The following is a 23667-nucleotide window of genomic DNA, read 5'->3' on the forward strand; positions in this document are numbered from 1 at the left end:
GATGCGGGCTCAGAGGTCAGAGGTGAAAGGTTTCCCAGCATCCTCGCTGATTGGCGAAGAGATGTCGGCCATCTTGGATTGTAGCGGGGAAAACAGATTGATGCGGTGAGCTCCTTCTTGTTTCTTCCTTTAATTTATTATTTTACGAGCCTTTAACCAACTCAAAAAGTTGTTGTTTGGAGTAAAAACAGGTCGTGCCGGGTGCGGGAGTCGTCGGGCTGTGAACGGAAGTCTGAGATAGAAACTGGGACTTTAAACGCGGCGGAGCAGCTTCGCTTCTTTTTGTTGTTGTTTCTGGGAGCTGAACGGACGGCAGCGCAGCAGGCCCAAACTAAACCGGGACAAAAACACACCTGTCCCCGCGGTGTGCCGCCTGTTCGGTGGCTTGTCCACAAAACCGCATATAAACTCCTCTTCTCCTCCTCTCCAGATGTGTTTAAAACAGCTTAAACTGGGCCGTTAGAGCCACCTTTAGCCGATTAGCTCGCTCAGCATTGAAGCGTTAGCTCCCAATGCTAACATCTTCATAGATTTCAATGGAAACCGCTAGTAGCTTACGTGCGCTTGTTAGTTAGCCGTAGCTGTAGCTCCTTAGCATGCTAAACCGCTAACAAACAAGCAAAGTGAAGCTTTTGTTAATATTTAGATTATTTATATGATATATTTGTTTGGGACTCGTTAAAGAAAAGAAGGATAAGCAGGATTCGTCGGTTTATTTGCGCTGCAAAAGTAAAGAAAGGTGTTAGCTTTAATCGGAGCTTTCGTTAGCACGCGACGCTAACATTAGCATTAGCACCTTTTTTTGCGACACTGCTGCAGCTTTTAGCGGAGAAAGATGGAGATTTGAAACGGGACATTGACGCTCCAGCTCGTGTTTGCAGCCCACAGCCTGAGATACAAGTGGATTATAAAACAATACAAGTGTTTTTAAAGGATGTTAGCTGTGTTAGCTCCTCCTGTTAGCCGCCGTTTGTTTCCTGTGTTGAGTGTTTTCAGTGTTAACCTACTTTAGTAGTAAACAAAACTAATCCCGAGAGGAGGAGGTCACCGCCTGTAAACTAACACACCGACATCACCTCATGTTGTTCAGCATCCACAGGTGAACACAGGCTGGTTACATGATGTGGGTCAGATATTATATGATGGGATGTTTCTGCAGGAGGAGACTGTAGTGTAGTGTTAGTTTAGTGTTGGGTTTTGCTTTTGGACACTAGAAGAACATCCCTACATATACATTCACATCCATACAGGATGTGCAATATAAACTAACTTTATTTCTAAATGTGCAATACGGTTGCAGTAATTTACCAGCATATATTTACATGGATTATACAGTAATCTGCATTTTTATTATGACTATATTTATATGTTCAGGGTTCCCACACGTCCTGGAAAACCGGGAAAATGGTTGACCAATTTCCCAGTCATGGAAAATGAGAGAAAAAAGTCAAGTCAAATATCCTGGAAAAAATTATTTATCAAATTATAATGTGACTTTTTCAGACTCCACCAAGGATTTATCTTCCAAAGAAAACTAGAGACTTTGAGTCGATGAGTGTTTCCAGTTGTTGGACCGCGAGCATGAGGGTTTTCTGCTTCTGCAATGTGGTTTAAAAACAAAAACACCATGTTTTTGCGTCTTTCTATGATAAATTTGTCACAATTTTTAAGCATAATTTCATAAATAAATTAAAGAGCCACAGACTGCGCATTTTTAAATCAGATTTCTCGGTGTGAGAAAGGAATAAACAGAGAGACAATCGTGTCTGAAATAAGTTACAACTGTCGAAAAGAAAAGTGAAAGAGAGAAAATGTCCTGGAAAATGATTTCGAGAAGAGAGCGAAAATCGTGATGTTTTTTATTTTTTACTTAAGTTGTAGGCTACTGTTTTTTAAGTTTTTTAATTGCTTACCTTTTTAACTTGGAGACGCACACACAAGAATCAATCTATCTACTATGGATGGGAACCTATCCTTTAGATATTTTAAATAATCTCCACTTGTTTAATAGAGATGGACAAACAGCAGCTTCTGGAAACATTTGAATTTTGTTAAATCTGTTTGTGCAAAAAAAAATTGACGTCTTGGATCCAGCAGCTGTTTGTTTTAATGACGATGCTGAAATCAGTCACACACTTCAACTTCAACTCAACATGAAACTAGACTGAAAACAGTGACTCAGTTAATTTATTCACTTTGTTTCCGGGTTTGCAAAACTAGTTTGTGTTTTAATCAGAGATGGAGAGTTGTTGCTTAGTGCCTGGTGTGTGTTTCATTTACATATATTTGGAGATGGTATGACAGGTGTGTGTGTGTGTGATGACCTGTGTGTGACCGTTTCCTGTCCGATCCCTCAGGTGACACGCGGTATGTTTGGTGCTAACCGGAAGAAGTTTATGGAGGGGGGGGTGGAGAGTGACTACGCGGACGACTCCAGCCTCTACTACAGCCAACAGTCTATGTTCCCCCCTCACCGCCCCGACAAAGATGTAAGAGCTTCACTCAGTCTGCAGAGACACACACACACACACAACTACACGGAGCGACTTCATCACATGAACCTAGAAAGTTCTGGTTGTTGTCGAGGTGACTCATTCTTTAACCGTGCATAGAGAAAGTTTTAAATTCTGTCGTACGAATGAAACGTAGGATGTGTGCAAGTACCGTACTTTCCGGACTATAGAGCTCACCTGAATATAAGCCGCACCAGCTAAATTTAAAAAGAAAATACATTTATATAGGCCGCACTTGAATATAAGCTGCAGGTTTTCATGTTGTAAAATGAGATATTATTTACACAGAAAGACAGTAGGGAACTGTGCAAGTCCGCTCGCTTTTCCTCTGTTCTCGTTACGCTCTCGAAGCCGACGAAAAATCAATAAATGGAGCGACTGGATAATGTTACATAACATATATGATGTTACGGCGCGTGTGTTTGTGTTCGTCTTAACCGTCATGAACAAAAGATTTAGAGCAGAGACGAGAGCTGGGACTGAGAAAAAAAAGTAGTGGCTTATTGTCGGAAAAGTACGGTACAAAAATATCTGTATTTAACAAATCGTGCGGACGCCGGTCGTTCACACATCACTAACTAATCCCTGTTGATACATCACACCTGGTCTTCACTACATGCTCGTGCACGCTTACGGTCGTTTGTAGGGATGCACGATAATTATCGATCCAATATCAGGAAATTATGACGTCATTCCGATAAGTCTTAACGAATAGCCCCGATAAGATTTAATATACTGTATATTTTTGTCAGCACTGCGGTGTGGGTTTTTTTTTTAATCAAGCGCTCCCACTCCTACAATGAGACCTGAACAGCCTGCAGTGAATGCTGCGTTCAAGTGGCGTCGGTATAATCGGAAAAAAGAAACAACTTTCTGACTGGAAAAATTCATCAGATTACTCCCTCATGTCGGAAAACAACTCGTCCACTCGGTCATAATTTTTAGTTATTCAGTTATTACAACTGACCAGATAAGTTCAGTGTTGATGAGTGTTTCCAGTTGTTGGACCGCGAGCATGAGGGTTTTCTCTCCTGCAATGTGGTTTAAAAATAAAAACAACATGTTTTTGCCTTGTTCTATGACAAATTTGTCACAATTTCTAAGCATGTGAAAGATTATTTAGAGAGAGGAATAAACAATCATGTACAGAATAGGTTACAAGTAACTGTCGAAAAAAAACTTGTGAAAGACAGAAAATGATTTCAAGAATATTCATCGATATTCATCACGTGACGTCGTTGGATATTTTTTGTGGAGAAGGTCACAACCGCAGAAATAAAAAAAAAAAAAGTTGAAGATGGTTTCACATCAAACTCGCAGCCAAAATACGTGTCGCAGTGCACAAGCAGGAAATAACAGTAACTAGAGGACGAGCAACAACCCAACTTTCACCTCTAGTCGAGGCGACACGGCACCGTACAAGTTGATAAATTCGTTCTGTGTGAGAAAGTTCAGTCTGAGATTTAGTGTTTTTTTTTTTTTTAAACGCTGCAGCTCGTTCTGTCGCCCTGCAGCTGGACAGGTGTCAGGTGTGAGTCTGTGTCTCTGAGCTCAGCAGGAAAACGCTTCCAGCCAGGTGTTGTGTTTTACATCGGTGCTGATCACAGACAATAAATCCTGTTCACTGCAGAGTCATTTGACCCAGGTGTGACCTCAGGCTGCGTCCCTGCTGACAACACACCGATGTCAGCTCCATGTGTCCCTTAGCTCCAGCTCCAGAGTCCTAGTTCTGGTTAAATCAATGACGTGTACCTAGTTCCAGGGAGAATGGAGCGTCTCTTGGCCGAAAACCAAACTTGTAAGATCAGAGCCTCCGACCCGGTGTCCCAGCTCTCGTCTCCATAGCGACACCGCCACACAAATATTTGTTCTGAGACTGAAGAACATTACTTTTTTTAGTAAATGTATATGTTCAAATTAGGGCCAATGGTGTGAATTTGTAGAAATATTGTTGAGAAATTTCTGGAAAAAAGAATTTTCTAGAAAAAAGTGGTAAGATTTCTAAAAAATAAAATAAGATAATAAAAAAAGTAAAATATTTTCTAGGAAAAGTGGTAAGATTTCTAAAAAACAATTCTACAAAAAATCTGTACAATTTCTCTGAAGTTTTAAAAAAATTCTAAAATTTCTCAAAAAAAAAAAAGTGGTAAAAATGTCTAAAAAAAAACATTTAAAAAAGTGGTAAAAATCTCTAAAGGAGAAAAAAAAAAATGTTTAAAAATTCTGTAAAAAAGTGGTGAAATTTCAAGAAAAACTTGGGGGCCTGAGTCAAACGTAACGCGCTAACCTGTAACCTGTAAACTCTTGTTGATGACAGATAAGACTACACAGATATACACATGGTAACATGGTAGATGATAAATAACCTTATCCACCGCTCCATGGATTGATTTTTCACCGGCTTTTTCGTTATTGGAAACAAATGCAAATGGAGGAGAGGAGGGTTAGAGACACAGAGGAGGAGTCGCCGTCTGTCTGGTCCAAGGGGGCAGTTGTCGGTCTGAGAAGTGAAGCTCACTTCCGCGTTCAAAAAACTGCAATCCCCTCTTCTTCCTCTGGGGGCTGGTGTCAGAAAGCAGCATTCCCCATAGACCCCCATGTTAAAATCGCTGACTTTACATCCTCAGTAAACATGTTAAAAGCCTGGTGTCAGAACGTTTTTTCGTCTCAATCGATAGTTTCTACCCCCGCACACACTCTGAGGGGGGTGAATTTTTTTTAAACTCTACCGTTTTACTGTTATTAGGTTAAAACTCTGGCCAATCAGGGCGCGGAAACGTTGAGTGACAGGTCCGAGCAGCTCCGTGGACAGCTGCTTCGAGGCCAGTGGGCGGGTTCTCGGCCGGTAAATCCAACATGGCGCTGTTCAGGCCGCCATATTTGAGTCACAAAAACGACTCCCCAAAACCAATGGGTGACGTCACGGACGCTACGTCCATTCTTTTTACAGTCTATGGTCTGGTCTGATGTTGGTTTCTAAACTGAGGAGCTGTTTGTGTTTCAGATGCTGGTGTCTTCCTCTGCTTCCTCAACGGGTCAATTGTCACAGCTGGGAGCCAGTTTATATGGCCCACAGAGTAAGACACACACACACACAGTCGTATATCAATAGTTGTGATGGAGTTGTTGTGATGTCAGTGATCAACATCTCTCTCTCTCCTGCTGCAGGTGCTCTGGGGTTTCCCATGCGCGGTATGAACAGCAGCGCGGCGCCTCAGTTAAGTCGAAGTGGACTCAACCAGACGGCCAGTCAGCTCTCCAGTCATGCCAGCACGCCCAACGCTGGGACAATGCACACACCTCCCTCGCCGAGCAGGTACAACACACACACGCACACACACACACAAAAAGTGAAACTTAACACATTATATAGATCCATTACAGACAGAATGAAACATCTCACGTCTTTGTTTATTTAATTTCGTTTAATAGTAATGATTACGGCTTCACATTTAATGAAGAGATAAAATTCAGTGTCTCAAAATAAAACAAGATATGAAGAAATACAGTGTATATATACCTGTATACATGTTTACATGACTCCTGATTGTAAAAGTGAAACACACAGAAACGTAACTGCTCCCAAAATCATCTTTTTCTTGTTTGTTTTGAAAAAGTTTCCACTTCATAAACACAGCACCGTTTCCAGAAATATCTACGTCCACTGAAACGACATTAAAGGAAAAGTTCATGCAGAGGTTTTACATGAAAAGATCGATCGACTTTTGCATCTGAATCTGTTTATTTCTCTAAACTCAATTTTTTCCTTTAATTAAATGGATTAAACAGAAAAATTAAAGTGAAATCGACCAAAAACTCATTTATTTTTAGGCTTTAAGTTGATCCTTAATTCAACTTCTTTTTCTTTCTGGACGGATTCGGGCCGAGAAATAATAAAAAAAGACAGAAAATATTGCGATCGTCCTGCGATGTGACTATTGGACATGTGCAAACATCGCGATGGCAATGCTCAAACAATAGACGGTGCAGCCGTACTCGACACACACAGATGGAAACAGCAGCAGAGTTGTGTTGTGTTTTCTGGAGCAACACACCTGTTCAGACCTTCAGCGTCCTGGTTCTGGTTCTGGTTCAGTTTCTCCGTCTCACGGCCACAAAACCACAAAGCGCCTCTTGCTGCTGCTGCTTCTTTAACTTCACACACACACAGCGCCACTAAAGATGTTTGAAAACTTCAAACTGCACAGAACAAAGCAGCTGGAGTTGCTCTCAGTTGTTCACTGCACACAAATGTCTTAAAGATGCACCGGGATTTATCACTGTTGAAAACAGACTAAAATGAAGTCTTCTAACTTTCATTAGAAATGTGATTAACGATAAAAAAAAAACACTATATTTCTTAGATCAGATGGTTTTCACCAGAAATGTGAACAAATATGCAACCAGACGATCGAGATATGATAACTTACTGACATCTAAACCCAGAACAAACTTTTTAAAACATACTGTAATGAACCGAGTCGTTACAGGATGGAACACGTTACTCATTAACATCACAAATATGAATTTAAAACGCATTTTAAAAAGGAAGTAATAGACCCATTTAAATAAATTGTAAATTCAATGAATAAGAAATATACCGTGGAATAATTTATTGTAGGAAATGTTTGCGGGGTGAAATGTTCTGGTGATGTAATGGGATGTCTGGTGTATTCTTTGTACTTAATCATGTTGTTTTGGACCAGACCGTTTGCTGTGTCTATGTATGTGTATGTAGCTACTGAATGAATGAATGAATGAACTTTTTATTTTCGTGTCATGCCACCACTGTGGTCCATCCCATATGAGTTTACAAGACACATTTAATGACAAATACAAGAAAAAAAGACTAGACAGTCCTTCCTGTTGGTGTTAACCTGTTACACAGGTGTGACATACATAAACAATTTCAGATTACTTTCAGTACTCAACTATATATCGCTCTTCGTCTCGTTGCCCAAGCCTTTTCAAGAAATAAAGAAAATGCAAATATATTCAACTGAAAAAGATGTTTTAGCTCCTCAGCATCGTCTAACCACACAAATTCCTTATTTGGATATACCTTACTAAACAAGTTTTGTTTTATAGAGTCATAGAAAGGACAGTAGAACACAAAATGAATTTCATTCTACACCTCTTGGATGTCACATAAATTACAAATTCTATGGTCTTCTGCTGTGCCGAGTCTCAATGTCTCAATATGAAGACCAAGTATACCAGCTCTCAATTGAGCACACAGGGATCTACTATTATATAAAATATATGTTTTTAATGCATTGAGGAACAGCTGACATCATGACATCATCTAATGGTGATCCTAGAAATAAACCACTAAACCCAACGTCTTCTCTCTCTCTCTTTAGGGGCATCCTGCCCATGAGCAGCCGGAGCGTGATGAACCACAGCCAGCAGGTGGGGGGGCCGACGGGTCAGGGCGGGGGGATGGGGGGAGTGGGAGTAGAGCGGGGAGGAGGCGGAGGAGGAGGAGGAGGAGGAGGAGGAAGGAGCGGCAGCATGGGGAGTCCCAGCCGCTCGTCACCCAGCATCATCGGGATGCCCAAACAGCAGCAGGCACGGCAGGCCTTCACCATCAACAGGTAACACACACACACACACACATCTGTCTGCATCGCCTTCACATCTCTGTTGGACGTCTTGAACACACACTTCACCAGCTCTGATAATAATAATAACCCTGTCTGTGTGTGTGTGTGTGTGTGTGTGTGTGTGTGTGTGTGTGTGTCAGTATGTCAGGGTTTGGTGTGAACAGGAATCCCGGCTTCAGTTTGAACAACTCGTTATCCAACAACATCTTCAACGGCACAGGTACAAACACAAACTCTCACTGTTTTTTTATTCTAATGTCACCGTTACTTTTTTACATTTCAATTAAACGTGGTAGTAAACGCCACAATTGATTAAATAAAATGTAAGGATTCCTAAATACGGTCACTTAAAAAAAGATTATGTCTGAACCACATCGGCAGATCAGCGTGACTCCCACAGAAAAAAAACAAAGTTGTAAAAGAAAGAAAAAGCCTGAAAAAATTATTTCTGAATTTATCTGAACGAATTACAGGTCATTTGATATTCGTTCGAACCTAATTTTCCTAAAAAGTGGCAGCCCTAACATATACATTAAGTCTACGCCTCGTCTGCATGGATAGAAAATTCCAGAGACACATATTCAGATAAGCTTCCCAGGGTTTATTAACGGTAGAAAAATAAAATGGAATAGAATAAAACCAACCCACTGGAATTAAATAATGATAGAAACATTATTGTGTTGGAAAATCACACTATAAGAGGTTTGCTCACACAACAACACAACAAAGTACCGTAGTATACTATAAACTGTGCAAAGCTCCATTGATTTAAGTTCAGGCTTAACGGTCCCCTGAAAAACAATGAAAACATTTCTCCTGGAGGATCAATAATTGGTCCTGTATTAGAGTCAGTGACAAATAAGAGTTGGCAAGATGAGCAATTTAAACACATCTAAAAAAAATGATTTGGTAAAATGTACATTTTGTATTCATGTTGGTTTTATGTCATTTGAAATGACATTTGATACATTTTTAACAAAAGTAAGACTGAAGCCCCTGGAAATATCAAATCATGTAACCACAAAAGAAAGTGAACTTATAAATGATACATTTTTTTCTGAAAACATAAAATTGAAGTAGATATTTTTGCTGTGTTTCTATATTTAAATTTTAAAGCATTTTGACAAGGACATATCCTAAAACCACATATTTCTTCTAAACATCACCAATAATGTTGTTACAAATTATGTTAAATATGTTAAGAAACATAGTGTTGCATCACAGAAGTGAATTACATTTATTCCACAATTGAATCCAAATTTATTTTTCTGTATAGTCAGATTTTTATGAAAAAATACCAGTTACACCACATTGACACTGGGTTGCATCACGTCACTGAATAAGTAATGTAATTTATATTTTCATTGGATTTTACATATTCACAGTGTTGTGAGATTAATTAATGCATAATAATTGTGATAATGGTAACACTCTTTATTTCTCTGACAATAATCAGTCCCAGGTTAATCTATAATCTTAACCTCCCTTGTGTGTTTTTTTTTAAATGTGATATTGTAACTCACCGTTGCTCTTCTGTTCAGACGGCAGTGAGAATGTGACGGGTCTGGACCTGTCAGATTTCCCAGCGTTAGCAGACAGGAGTCGGAGGGACGGAGGTTCGAATCCCACCCCGCTGCTCAACCCGCTGGCCGGTCGGGCTCCTTACGGTGAGACAGCGTTTCTATTAAAGAGATAAAAATCACAATTATTATCATTTTATACACACGTACGGAAGCTTATTACACTCAACTTTGAAAAAAAAAAAGTTATGTTTTTCTGAGTTTTTTTTTTCTGACTTAACGATATTTCAAAATCCTGCAAGAAACTCCCTCCTTTAAAGGGATATTTCACCAAAAATCTACTCAACGTCATGCCAAGGAAGGGTTTCAAAACTCATCAAAACTCTTTAGGAGTTCCATGGGGGGTCCGGTTGGTGACGGGTTTTCATATAATGGCGGTGGATAGAGTTCACTTTTGAATGGTCCAAAACACACACTATGAAACATCCAGATACCTCCATACTGCTCGTCTGTACTGACCCAAGTGTCCTGAAGCCACCACATGGAAAAGTTAAAACATCCAATGGTTTACAACGACCAACAAACAACTTTTCCATGTGGCGGCTTCAGGACACTTGGGTCAGTACAGACGAGCAGTATGGAGGTATCTGGATGTTTCATAGTGTGTGTTTTGGACCAATCAAAAGTGAACTCTATCCGCCGCCATTATATGAAGTTTTGATGACTCTGAAAGTTCTCCAGACCCTTCCTTGGCATGACGGAGAGGAGATGATTGGTGGATTATCGATCTTGGGTGAAGTATCCCTTTAAGTAAAGTTTAACCGCTGCAGTCAAACCTCCACTTATACAGTATGTAAATGCTCCACTTCAAAAAAATACAGTCCAGTTTACCCGGCCTCGTTTTGTGCTACATGTTTATACAATACAACAATAAGAGCGTGTAGGGACTGATTTCAAAATAAAAGTGACTTTCCAAAACGGATTCAACTGCATAGTTTGCAAGGTGATGTAGATTTTCAAAGGAAAAGCAACACTAATATTTCTTATTTTCACTGTTTTCCACCTCAGAGAGAGTCACTCAGAAAATATCAGAGCTGTCTGGTAGCACCTTTATTTTGAAATCAGTCCTCATGTCACCTGCAGGTCGGAGCTTCTTACGGGATTTTGAAATATCGTTAAGTCAGAAAAAAATGACTCAGAAAAACAGAAAAATAAATGAATTACTCAAAAACATCAGAGTGAATGTAATCTGCTTCCATACTTGTGTTTTTCTGAAGCATTTTAATAACGTATTTATTTATGGTCTCACCTGTTGTCATGGTGATGCTGATGATGATGATGGTTTTCTGTGTTTCACCAACCTGACTGTGGTTTTGTGCTTTCATCATTCTCCTGTAGTGAGCCGGTTATTAACTGCTCTGTCCTCCATGTCTCCAGTTGGCATGGTAACCAAGCCGTCCAGTGAGCAGTCGCAAGACTTCTCCATCCACAACGAGGATTTCCCAGCTCTCCCTGGGCCAAACTACCAAACAAAAGACCCCACCAGCACCAACGAGGACAGCAAAACGGTTCGACCGCTCGCTTTGCTCCGTTTGGTTTCGTTTTTTTGGCTTTTTTCGTGGTTTTGGCTTTTATCAATTTGCACATTAACCTACTCTACTTAAACTTTATTCGTTTTGTATAAATCCTAAATTTTACATACGGTAGTAGGGAACTAGACTATTTTAATTTATTCTATTTAATTTAATCTTATTTCATTTAATTTTTTATTTTATCGCTACCTTTAACTATTTTTGGGACCTTTATGTTTGCACCCGACACCGCGACGCGTTCCTTGTGCTGTAAAGTAAAGTGACCTTTACTGTTCTGCAACAATTAATCGATTAATCGAACAATAATCGGTTATTAAATGAATCGTCAACTATTTTGATAATCTAATCTAATCTAATAATCGGTTTGAGTCGTTTTTTTTAAAGAAAAAAAGTCAAAATTCTCTGATTTCAGCTTCTTCAATGTGAATATTTCTGGTTTCTTTGTTCCGTTACGACAATAAACTGAGTCTGTCTTTGGTTTGTGGACAAAACAAGACATTTGAGGACGACGTCTGGTGGTTTGAGAAACACTGATTGATATTTTTCAACATTAAACATTTTATTGACCAAACAGCTAGTTGATAAATCGTTTAAATAATCAATAATGGAAATAATCGTTTGTTGCAGCTTTGGTCTTCGCAATTAAAACCATTTCTGATCGCGTCCTGACTCTTTCCCTCTTTCCGTTTTTCTCGTCCAATCAGAATCTGAACTCATCAGGAAAGCCCACCTCTAACTCAGACGGTCCAAAGTTCCCCGGCGACAAGAGCTCTGCGCCTAGCAACAACAACCAGCAGAAGAAAGGGATCCAGGTGCTTCCCGACGGTAAGAGACACACACATAAACATAAACACACACACACACACAGGGAATTAAACAACAACAACAACAGTTTGTGAGTGTGACCCGTCGTCTCTGTGTCTCAGGCCGTGTGACCAACATCCCGGTTGGCATGGTAACGGACCAGTTTGGGATGATCGGCCTGTTAACGTTCATCAGGGCGGCGGAGACGGACCCGGGCATGGTCCACCTGGCGCTGGGCTCCGACCTCACCACGCTCGGCCTCAACCTCAACTCACCCGAGTACGACACGCACACACACACACACACACACACACACAAACACACACACATATACACACACACACACACTTTTTTTCATTCATTTTGATTTATTCCATTCATGGTATACATTCTTCACATGGTTGCACATATTTACATAATGTACACATTGTCACCATGAATGAAAAGGAGCAGGATGAAGAAAACTTATTAGGGGTGGGAGAAAAAATCGATTCACATAAATATCGCAATATCTTTTTTGACGATTTTTAAAGGTACAGTATGTAATAAATCAAAAGCAACTGGCCGTAAAATCCTCCTAATATGTCACAGAGACTCAGGAATAATGTTCATATAACATGATGAACTCACCAACAACAATAGTAGGCTACAGCCAGAGAATTCGCATTCAAAATCTTTTTTTGCAGACTGCAAATCATGTTTATGTTTTGAATTTACGTGTTTGCATGTTGCGCCACCTAGCGCTCTCTCCCAGTCACAGCGGCGTCAGTGGCGTTTCAGCCTCGGTTTAACCCTCTAACCCTCGCTTCCACTGAGCTGCTGCTACGGCTGGGAGGAAAAACCAGATCACTGTGTTTTGAATTTGACTGCAGTAACCGTTTTTGGCCACATTCTTACATATTGTACCTTTAAATCGATTTTTTTTTTTAAAATCAAATTTTTTTTTGAAATATTGTGCAATGTGCATTTGTTAGCCTTTTTTTTTTACATACAGAGAGTCCAGGTTTTGAAAAGGGTTTAAGTTCACTTTATAATGGAGTATGTTAATTTATAGGCTCCTACAGTATTTGTGTGCAGATAAATGTTAAAAATGCTAAAGACTAAAAATCGAGAGAATCTGCAGTATCGTAGAATCACAATTTAAATTGAATCGCCATCCAAAAAATCGTCGAAGAATCGAATCGGGAGAAAAGCGTATCGTCCCAGCCCTAAAACTTATACGTAGTACCTGCCCCTCTCTGTTGTTGTAATTACATTGGCTTACTTCAACACCAATATTATACTCTGTTTCAAAATATTAAAGATGATGAAACATATAATAATAACAAGAAAACAAACATAATAGCAGTGGACACCACTCGTCCATCTATCTTTTCTTTTTTTCCATTCTTTTTCTCTTTCTTCTTTCTCCTTCTTCTTTTTTGTAGGCGCTTATTTTTTCTTTTTTAAACATTTTCTTAAACTGAGACATAGCCTACTTGTACAACTTTTCAGTTCCTTGCTTTGTGAATGCCATAGTTTTACACCTGCAACAGAAATACACATTTGTTTTAAGCTTGTAGCCTTGCAAATGTATGTTTAAAATCAAGCTTCAGTCTGTTGTCCTCTTAAAATGTTCTGGTAATGATCTGTTCTTTACTTTAAACATTATTTTTAAGGTCTGAAGTTCTATTATTAGATCGGCCACTTTCAACAAACCTGCAGAAATAAAAAACATCTATTTGAGGGTTCTCTATTTCCTGCCTTGTGAATAACTCACTGCTCTTTTCTGTAGCAGAAACAGAGGAGCGATGTTGCTTACACTCACACACACTAATATGATCATATTATAATTAAATGTTTCTTCTCTCTCAGGAATCTCTATCCTAAGTTTGCGTCTCCGTGGGCGTCGGCTCCGTGTCGACCGCAGGATATAGGTGAGTGGACTGATGATGATGTTAGGATCATTACATCACACTTATATTATTTATTACATGGCCACAACACAAACAAGCTTTGATTTCTTTATTTAATAGGTGGTTAAACTGTAATGATGCAGCTATGATGCACTTAGTAGTTATTATTAACTATTTTATATTAATTTATATAAGATTTTATTCACTATTACTACTCACATAATTATTACAGAAAGAAACACAATTTATCCACTTTCTTAATGCTGCATTGAATTATTTTATCAGTTTTGACTTTTTCTATCGCTGCACTGTTTCTTTTTAAATTGTTTTTGAGTTGCTGCACGGTATTTTGTTTTTATGTACGTACATGAAAATGACAATAAGGTCGAATCAAATATTGATGACTCAGTGAGTTTTAAAACAAAAAAAATCAGTAGTTTCAGATTGCTTTCTTTCTTTCTTTCTCTTCCTGCAGATTTTCACGTCCCCTCAGAGTATTTAACCAACATCCACATAAGGGACAAGGTACGTGAGCCATGTTATGTCATGAGTTTTTTAATCTTTCATTTTTTTATTCCCTTCACATGTTTAAAGTTGTGAAAGTGTGAATGAATCCTGACGTGTTGTTTCCTCTCCGTCGTGCGTCTGCAGCTAGCAGCCATCAAGTTGTCTCGATACGGTGAAGATCTGTTGTTTTATCTCTACTACATGAACGGAGGAGACCTACTACAACTCCTGGCTGCAGTAGAACTGTACGGACAACACACACACACACACACACACACACACACACAACACACACTTTAATGCCCCAACACATCATCTGAACGCGTGTGTGTGTGTGTGTTTAGCTTTAACAGGGACTGGCGGTACCATAAAGAGGAGCGGGTCTGGATCACGCGGGCCCCGGGGATGGAGCCCACACTGAAGACCAACGCCTACGAGAGAGGGACCTACTACTTCTTTGACTGCCTCAACTGGAGGAAAGTGGCCAAGGTGAAAACACACACACACAAAAAGCCTTATTATTATCACACTGGTGAAACAATGTCCACCCAATAGCAGCGTATCTCAATAAATAAGAGTGATGGCTTGTTGCAAAGTGCATTAAAAATGACTTTATAATTGAAAAACCTTCAAAATAACTGTAAAACAGTCAGAATAGATACTTAAATAGATAAATATTCCACATTTTAAAAAGATAAAAAGCTTTGCTGCAAAGATAGGAATAAGAATAGAGTGAATAATGCACTGCTTGTTTCATTCTCCATGGAGCTAAAGCCTGAGGAGGTTTGTTACCAATAATTATTTCCACTTCACTTTTATTTAACTCACGACCACATATGGAGCAGAAACATTTAACAATATCAATAATTAGCTGTTTTCCAGCTCTGATAATCAGAAAGAACTAAAATATCACTTAAAGGGATAGTTCAACATTTTGGCAAATAATCCCTATAGTAATAGCAGTAGCCTGCACATTAACCACGCTATGAGATAATAACACAACGTTACCACACAGAGTTGTTTTAGAGGGACATTCATGCAAAACCACTGATGCACGTTGCCTTCAGGGACAGTTTTTCATCAAGCAATCTCTGCATTTACCTCTAAAACAACTCTGTGTGGTAACGTTGTGTTATTATCTCATAGCGTGGTGAATGTGCAGGTCACAACTTGTCCACCAGAGCGTTGTGGAGTTGTTGGATTGTGTATTTGATGAGTTTGATGATGAGGGAAACCAAGAAATCCCATAATGAGCCTCCGTAGCGTAGCTCTGAGCAGCTCACGGCTCTGCTACGCCGTTCTAAAAATAGCTTGCACCGACAATTAAAGGTAATGAACCTACTGCTATGACTATAGGGATTATGGCAATGGGCCGATTTGCCAAAATGTTGAACTATCCCTTTAAACAAAGTTATATTTGAACTGAACCGAGTCTCTGTGTGTGTCTGTGTGTGTGTTTGTTCAGGAGTTTCATCTGGAGTACGACAAACTAGAAGAGCGGCCTCACGTTCCCTCCACGTTCAACTACAATCCTGCCCAGCAGGCCTTCTGATTGGCTCTCCCTCCTCCTGCCTGCCTGCCTGCCATTGGCCGCGCTCCTGGCTCCTCCTCCTCCTCCTCCTCCCTCGCTCTAGGTTTCTCCACCTCCTCCTCCTTCTCCTCCTCCACCTCTCACAGTGAATCTGGCCGTCGAGGACTCGGGGACAGCGGACGACGTCCTGCCTCCTCCTGCTCTCACTCACTTCTCTGAACAGACTTTATCATTTTAACTTTTCAGATTTTTCTTTGTTCTTTACCTCATTTCCTTTTTTTTTATTTTAATTTCCCACCCCTCCTTCCCTCCCTCTCTCTCCCTCCTCCTCCCTCCCTCCATGGGTTTGGTTCAGTTGGTCTGTCATGTGGAGCACAGACTAAATGTCAACAGACAGCACAGCACATCAAACACAGACACACGCACTGTAAATAACTGTCCATCTGATGGGAGTGATTCACGTTTCTATTCAGTCTTAAAGAAGAATCGACTATTTTTGTCTAGAGAAGCTTTTAAGAACCAGATTTTAACACAAGGATCCAAATCACCTCCGTCAGGATGGATAATTATTTCACACCGTGTCGCAGGAACTGAAGATAATTTATCTTTTATTTTTACCAGGTTTCTCCACCATCACTGATCAGAACACACAAACACAGACACAGACAGACACACACACATACACATCAGCAGACAGACAGACAGTGGACAGTCAGGAGAGGAAATGCAATGTACATTGTAGCACTATTTCATAATAAAAGGAGAAAAAATATCTTTTTTTTGTTAAGTTTGTTTTGTGTTGGTTTGATTTTTAAGGCTCAGCTCCGTCAGGTCCAGTTCAGTCAAACAAACACCAGCGTTTCAACACATTCACGGGTTTCGCTCGTTTTTTTTTTTGTCTTTTTTTTACGCATTTACAGTTTTCTTCCTGTCAACAACAGTGAGTTGGTCCGTCTTCTCTAATCGTCCTCCTCTGTCTGTGGCTCAGCACTTTGGTTCCTACTTTAAAAACTTTAAAAACTCCTCTTGTTTTTTACCTAAAACAGCTCAACGACGTCGTTTTAAACCAAATAATATTGAAAATATTTGTCAGGGACTATTTTCAGTGGTGGATTAATCCATGTTCAACCTCTTTAGTGATTATTCACGAAGTGTTTTGGCCTAAAATGAAACAAAAGCTGCTCAAATCTTCATCTCATGAAGCCACTTCTTTCTAAAATCATCAAATTTTTTAAATCTGATTATGCTGCAGATTATTTTTCTCAATCAATCGAATTGTTTGATCTTAAAAACTGCCAGACAATAGTTTAAAATGCCCAAAGATATTCTTCATGTGTATTTTTAACATTTATTTTTTATCAGAAGTCGTTTTCTATTGTTACGATATAATAATAATATTTTATTGCTGATCAACAAATGGATTAATTCAGTATTTCTGCTTCATAAACAACATTTTCAAAGGAAGTGAAATTAAATCTGTGGTTAAAGTGAGAAAAAAAGAATGTATTCTCAGTTCAATCACAGATTCTTTCTCTTGTTTTAGGAAAATTAAAATGTAAAGATTAGAATAATAAAACAAAACAGCCGCCACAGCTCAAAGGAGTGAGATTGTTGGTTTGGATCTGATGTTGACGAGAAGAAAAATATTAAAGATTTTCATTAAATTCAGATTTTCATTAAACAACAGAAAGACAAAATGATAATCATGTTTTTGCCAAATCTCAGACTTTTTTTTATTATTTTTAATTCATCCTCAGCTCAGATTTTTTCCCCATTCTCTCCCCGTTCCTTCACTTCTAATATTTAATTCCTTTATTTATCTTCCATCATCTTCATCTTCTTCCTCCTCCTCCATCACCTCCCTCGTTCATGAGTAACAGTCAGTCGACCAATCAGACTGAAGGAGCGACCTCTCCCAGGTTCATTAAAGGGAAAGTTTGTGCAGAGATTTTAGACGATCTTTACGTCTGAATCAGTTTATTTCTCTGAAACTCAAACTTTTCCTTTAATTTTTTTGTTTTTTCCGTTGAATTAAAGCAAAATCGACCAAAAACTCATTTATTTTTTAGGCTTTAAGTTGATTTTTTTTAATTTTATTTACGTTTCATTGACATTAAATTCCCTCCAGGAGGCGCCAATGTGCAGTTACGTGTTAAAGGTTTGTGTGTGTGTGTGTTTTGTATATGAATATAAATATAAACACACACACACACACACAAATATGAGGCAGTATTTATAAGGAAAAAAAAGGGGGCGGAGCTTCTCCTCCACTGGCCGCCACCACTTATTACCGATGCAATACTAGACTTCCCGTCACCACGGAAACCGTCCATCACGGTGACGTTCTACAGGGGACCACGACCCACTCCGACGACGACAACGACTTTCGGCGGCGGTGACCGTGTCAGTTGCCGTGCCAACAACAGGAGCCAGCTTTGATCACACTGCAGCAGGAAAAGCCAAGGACACGCCCACAGACCCCATGTGACCCTGTTCGAGAAGATTTGATTGGAGAATAGAAATGAGGACTGAGGCACTTGGCCATTGGCTGTTTTATTAAATATGGCAGCTAGTGTTTTAATAGAAAAAAAAGAATAAAATAAATATTCTGGTAATGAAATTGAAAAATGAGTCCGAGTTGTTTGTTTTGTTTTGGGTTTTGTTTTTTTTGTTTTTTTTCAGGTGAGAAGTTGCTGAAGATCCTCCAACTGTTCAACGAGACGTCTCCTGGTAAAGATATTTGATACCGATGCTTTTCAGTTGATTGATTTACTGTAATGTTTAGTCTTAATTTAAAGGGATAGTTCACCCAAAATTCAAATTTCACTCATTATCTAGCTACTATACTCCCCCTCATGTGGACTAAGGGCTGGGAGAAGTTGCATATCCATATGACGGTTGCAAATGGATACCAACTGTCTTCGTAACAAAAAGACACACCAAAAAACATCCAAATACCTCCATAGTGCTCGTCTGTAATGTCCCTCTTGTATTGAAGCCCCAACATGAGAAATTGTTCCGAAACAAATTAAATAAGTCTATATTTTAAGCTTGTTTGTAGCGGAAGTTCCCAGTGTTGCTCTTCCTGGTCCGTCCAAATCTCGCATGATTTGCATTGACACCCAGTTCACGGCTCTGCAAATCACACGAGATTCCAGCAGAGCAACACTGGGAGCTTCTGCTACAAACAAGCTTAAAATATAGACTTATTTAATTTGTTTCGGAACAATTTCTCATGTCGGGGCTTCAATACAAGAGGGACATTACGTACGAGCAGTATGGAGGTATCTGGATGTTTTTTGGTGTGTCTTTTTGGACGAAGAAAAGTGAGCTCCGTTCGCTACCGTCATATGGACATGCAGTGCTGCACGGAGCCCCGCTGTAACTCAGAGAAGCCACGGAGGAAGGAAATTTGAATTTTGGGTGAACTATCCCTTTAATAATGAATGAAAATAGGAGGGAAAAGAAAAGTCCAAACAGATTGAGAGCAGCTTTTTTTTTTTTTTTACTTTTCTCCTCAGTGTCATTTTCACATGATCAGTACAAATCTATTGAATAATTAGTGGTGAACGTCATGAGAATCAAGAGAGGAAAGGTTGGTATCTACCTTTAAATCTGTCTCATCCACACTCAAAGTCCATTTTTCCTTCCATCTCCTCACAGGAAGTGACGTCCACTTTATAAACACCTGATTGGCCGACAGCTGAGTCATCTTTCTGAGGTAAAATGTAATATTTAATTTGATTTATCTGAGATTTAATCATCAAATAATTGATAAATTAACAGACTTCATGTTTTACTTTGGAGAAAGATCCAAACATGGTGAATATGAAGGACTTCTATTGCCAATAGTCTCAAAACAATGGCTCAAAACCAAAGATTTTTATTCATTATTCATAACAACATGAAACAAACTAAAGCAGGAAAAAACAAAGAGGATATTTGGTGTTTCTTTTTGACAAATGACTGAAATAATTGAAGCTATAAACTTGTTGAACAGAGGAAATGAAGCTGTGTTTGTGTAGTTTGTCCACATGGGGGCACCGTACAGCAAAATAAGGAAGATAAATGTCAGTGTGTGTGATGTTAAATCAAATTATTATTGATAAATTAATCAGTTGTTTTTCTTTTTAATGAATCTGTGATTTCCTCTGTAAATTATCAACAGTGTTGTTGAAGTGAAACTAAAATGATTCATGTTTATTTCATATAAAGAAGACATGATGATGTTTAAAATGTTTTATGTTTTATTTAGTGTTTTTATACCATTAATAGTTTCAACTGATCGATATATTGATGTATATTTTTCCTCCATGTTTAGGAGCAGAGAAACAGAAACTTCCAGGACGGGGAGTGGATTATAAACTGGAGGTAAACACACACACACACACACACACACACACACTGTAACACAAACAGCAAAGCCACAGACTCTGAGTGTTTCTCTCTGAGCTTTAAGCCGTGAGCAATAAAAGACTTAATGTGGTGATAAAAGCAGATTTTACTGTGCAGATAAAACTGGTCTGTTGTAAAGGCAGCGACGAGCGAAGCTGCTGAGTTCAAGTGGAATCAGAGTTTTAATTTCATAAAATAGCTACTGTACCCCGAGCTGGAAACTCAGCAGAGTGTTACATCGCACCAGTGATAAAAGAAAAAAATCAACTTTGTGTGATGTTTTTAATCATGTATAATCCATCAGTTGGGCCCATGTCAAGTTAACAGAGTCATTATTGTTACGTCCACCTGAAAAGTGCTGACAGAAATCTGATATAAACGTCTATATATCCATAAATAACTGTAGTTTATTGAATTACATCGTTTGAAAAGTCTTAAATATGAATTATTGAGTTGAAAATGAAGCCAGAGGACGAGGACGAGCTGATTAGAACCAGAATAAGATGGAGTTTAGTTCAGTTTAACTTTAATCTTCTTTTTCACTTTGTTTCTTTTTCTCTTCTTTCTCTTAATTTGACGTCTGAACTAAAGTTACATAAGAGAGCAAACTGCTCTAAAAGCAGTGGAGCTGTGGGAGTGAGTGGGCGAATATGAGAAAATCCACTTTATTTGTTAATTAGCTCAGTTTGTTCTTTCTCACTTTAAGAAACAACAACACAAAGAACAAATTAAACTCACAGAAAATAATAAAATCCAGCTTTAATTTGGTCACGTTTTTTTTTTTTAACAGTGAAAATGAATCTGAGGAGCCATAAGAACTCACATAGCCTATGTGAAGTTTAATATAAAATACAATAAAAAAACTTTTTTTTGGCTCAAAAATTAGTTGAATTATTTGTCAGAATCAAAATATATAAAAAAAAAATGAATGAATGAATGATTTTTTTTATTTTCGAACATGTATAAAAAGAAAAGAAATGTATGTAACTATTGTACATACAAAAGAAAGAAAAAGAGAAATTAAAAAAATACAATAAAATAAAGAGCTAAGACATAACAAATCACTGCACATTGTTTGAAAAAGTAAAAAATATAGGCTATAAAAAATAAAACACAACATAAAATGTTATAAATTTAGAAAAAAGTAAAATATTTGCTTGTTTCGGCTTCTATTTTATTCAATAGCCTATTAAACATTATATTTCACCTCAGATTATTCGAAACTGTTAAATAATCAATTAAGTGTTTAATAATGTTAATTAGTCAGCGATTATTCCTCTTTATCCCTGCAGCTCTGGATTTAACAGCGTTTTTCAAGACACATTATATCATAAGGCTTAAGCTCATGAATTCAAATTCACAGAAGCTTTATTGACACATGCAGTATAGACGTGTTGTGTTCACTGACAGTCGCTCTGTAAACGCCTCATACGTATGTTGTAACGACGGGATTTTCACAATAAGAGCGCAGCAGCAGCCTGTTGTGTTGTTTGTTGAGTTAAAGGGATAGTAGCATTTTTTTTAAAGTGGGGTTGTATGATCTACAAATAGCCCCTAAGTACTTTAATTGCAGTAGAAGACTCTCTGCACTCCTCCCGTTAGCAACGCCAGCCCATAATAGCCCTGCCCAGAGATTTACAACATACAGTGTTGTGAACAGACCCAAAGAAACGGCCTATTTTCACGGCCTAAAAGAGGTTTTACCTGAAAACAAATACACAGTTCCATTGTTCGCTATAATATAATTTTTTCCAGCCCTTCAAAGTGCAGGAAAAACACAGTTTTTATTTGGACCTAACCAACTGCTGATCGGCGGGCGCTAACCCTGGGCGGAGGGATACGTGAGTTGGTTAGGTCCAAATAAAAACTGCGTTTTTCCTGCACTTTGAGGGGCTGGAAAAAATTATATTATAGCAAACAATGGAACTGTGTATTTTTTTTTTTCAGGTAAAACCTCTTTTAGGCCGTGAAAATAGGCCGTTTCTTTGGGTCTGTTCACAACACTCTATGTTGTAAATCTCTGGGCAGGGCTATTATGGGCTGGCGTTGCTAACGGGAGGAGTGCAGAGAGTCTTCTACTGCAATTAAAGTACTTAGGGGCTATTTGTATCATACAACCCCACTTTAAAAAAAAATGCTACTATCCCTTTAAAGAGGGAGGGACTCGAACTCGACGGTGATGTGGCTCAGTGGGTTGTGTTGTTTTTTTTTCTGTGTTTTTCCAGAACAGCAGGAGCAAATATTTCTCTTCCTAATCGCATCATGTGACTGTTGAATCCTCCTCCTCCTCTCATGTGTTTGACCTCTTGAAAAAAACACAAACTGCACGTCGTCCTCTGGGTCTGACTCCTCCATGTTACCTGTTGGAGGTTGTGTATGTGTTTATGTGTGTGTGTGTGTGTGTGTGTGTGTATATGTGTGTGTGTGTGTGTGACACGTGGTCGTTCTGCTCCTCGGCGCTGATGTCCGTCCGTCGTTATTATTTGTAATCTTTTGATCTGCAGAGATGATAATAATCCTGCCACATGCCTCCCTGATTACCAATGCTGCATGCTGAGGTTTTATCCTGCAGCCGCTCAGAGCTCCGTGTTTACGCAACAGGCTGAGAGACAGAGAGAGAGATGGAGAGATGGAGAGAGAGAAATGAAAGGATGGAGGGAGGGATGAGTCTGTCCATCCTGCATGCAGAGACTATACTCTATGTTCAACCTCAGAAACCTTCAGGATTCAATAACGCTGAACTGTTTCACTGAAGCTGAATTTTCTAACAAACTTGTAAATGTCTCGTCTGACTGTGTCGACTTCAAAGTTGAGAAACAAATAATTTAAAGTGATAAAAAATAGAAATTTAGCAACTCATAGTTCACTTCAGATGTTTGTGTTCCCCAGAGGATAAATCAGATCCCTCGATTGTAAAAGGAACATTTCAATGTGTCCAATATGAAAACATAGACACATCTTTATTATGTTGTGTTATGTTAAGTTTTATTATGGTCCTCTTCCTCTGTGTTTTATTCAAGACAAGATAAGTTAAGATAAAACTTAAAAGGATAGTTCAACATTTTTGGCAAATTGGCCCATTGTCATAATAACCTCTATAGTCATAGCAGTAGGTTTGTTACCTTTAATTGTCGGTGCAAGCTATTTTTAGAACGGCGGAGCAGAGCCGTGAGCTGCTCAGAGCTACGCTACGGAGGCTCATTATGGGATTTCTTGGTTTCCCTCATCATCAAACTCATCAAATACACAATCCAACAACTCCACAACGCTCTGGTGGACAAGTTGTGAGCTGCACATTCACCAC

The 23667-nt window shown here is 38.9% G+C and overlaps 2 protein-coding genes across 4 annotated transcripts in view; both read left to right on the forward strand.

Moving 5' to 3' along the window:
* LOC146962289 (histone H2B) overlaps nucleotides 1-23667 on the forward strand; it is a 200559-nt gene that overhangs the window by 50650 nt on the left and 126242 nt on the right. The window lies entirely within an intron of this gene.
* On the forward strand, nucleotides 59-16448 carry LOC146962301 (CCR4-NOT transcription complex subunit 2-like). 2 transcript variants are annotated; one of them, XM_085770017.1, is made up of 15 exons: nucleotides 59-105; nucleotides 2358-2489; nucleotides 5518-5590; nucleotides 5682-5829; nucleotides 7877-8110; nucleotides 8260-8339; nucleotides 9661-9786; nucleotides 11038-11207; nucleotides 11936-12056; nucleotides 12158-12314; nucleotides 13890-13951; nucleotides 14406-14455; nucleotides 14582-14682; nucleotides 14782-14926; nucleotides 15903-16448. In XM_085770017.1, the coding sequence occupies exons 2-15, from the start codon at nucleotides 2370-2372 to the stop codon at nucleotides 15987-15989; spliced, it is 1674 nt and encodes a 557-aa protein (XP_085626143.1). In that variant the 5' UTR covers nucleotides 59-105; nucleotides 2358-2369; the 3' UTR covers nucleotides 15990-16448. The 2 variants fall into 2 exon arrangements, with proteins under 2 accessions (XP_085626143.1, XP_085626144.1); XM_085770018.1 differs by having other exon boundaries at nucleotides 11077-11207.

Source organism: Trachurus japonicus, chromosome 23 (assembly GCF_045865225.1).
Source record: "Trachurus japonicus isolate A0001 chromosome 23, Traja_1.0".
Taxonomy (NCBI): domain Eukaryota; kingdom Metazoa; phylum Chordata; class Actinopteri; order Carangiformes; family Carangidae; genus Trachurus; species Trachurus japonicus.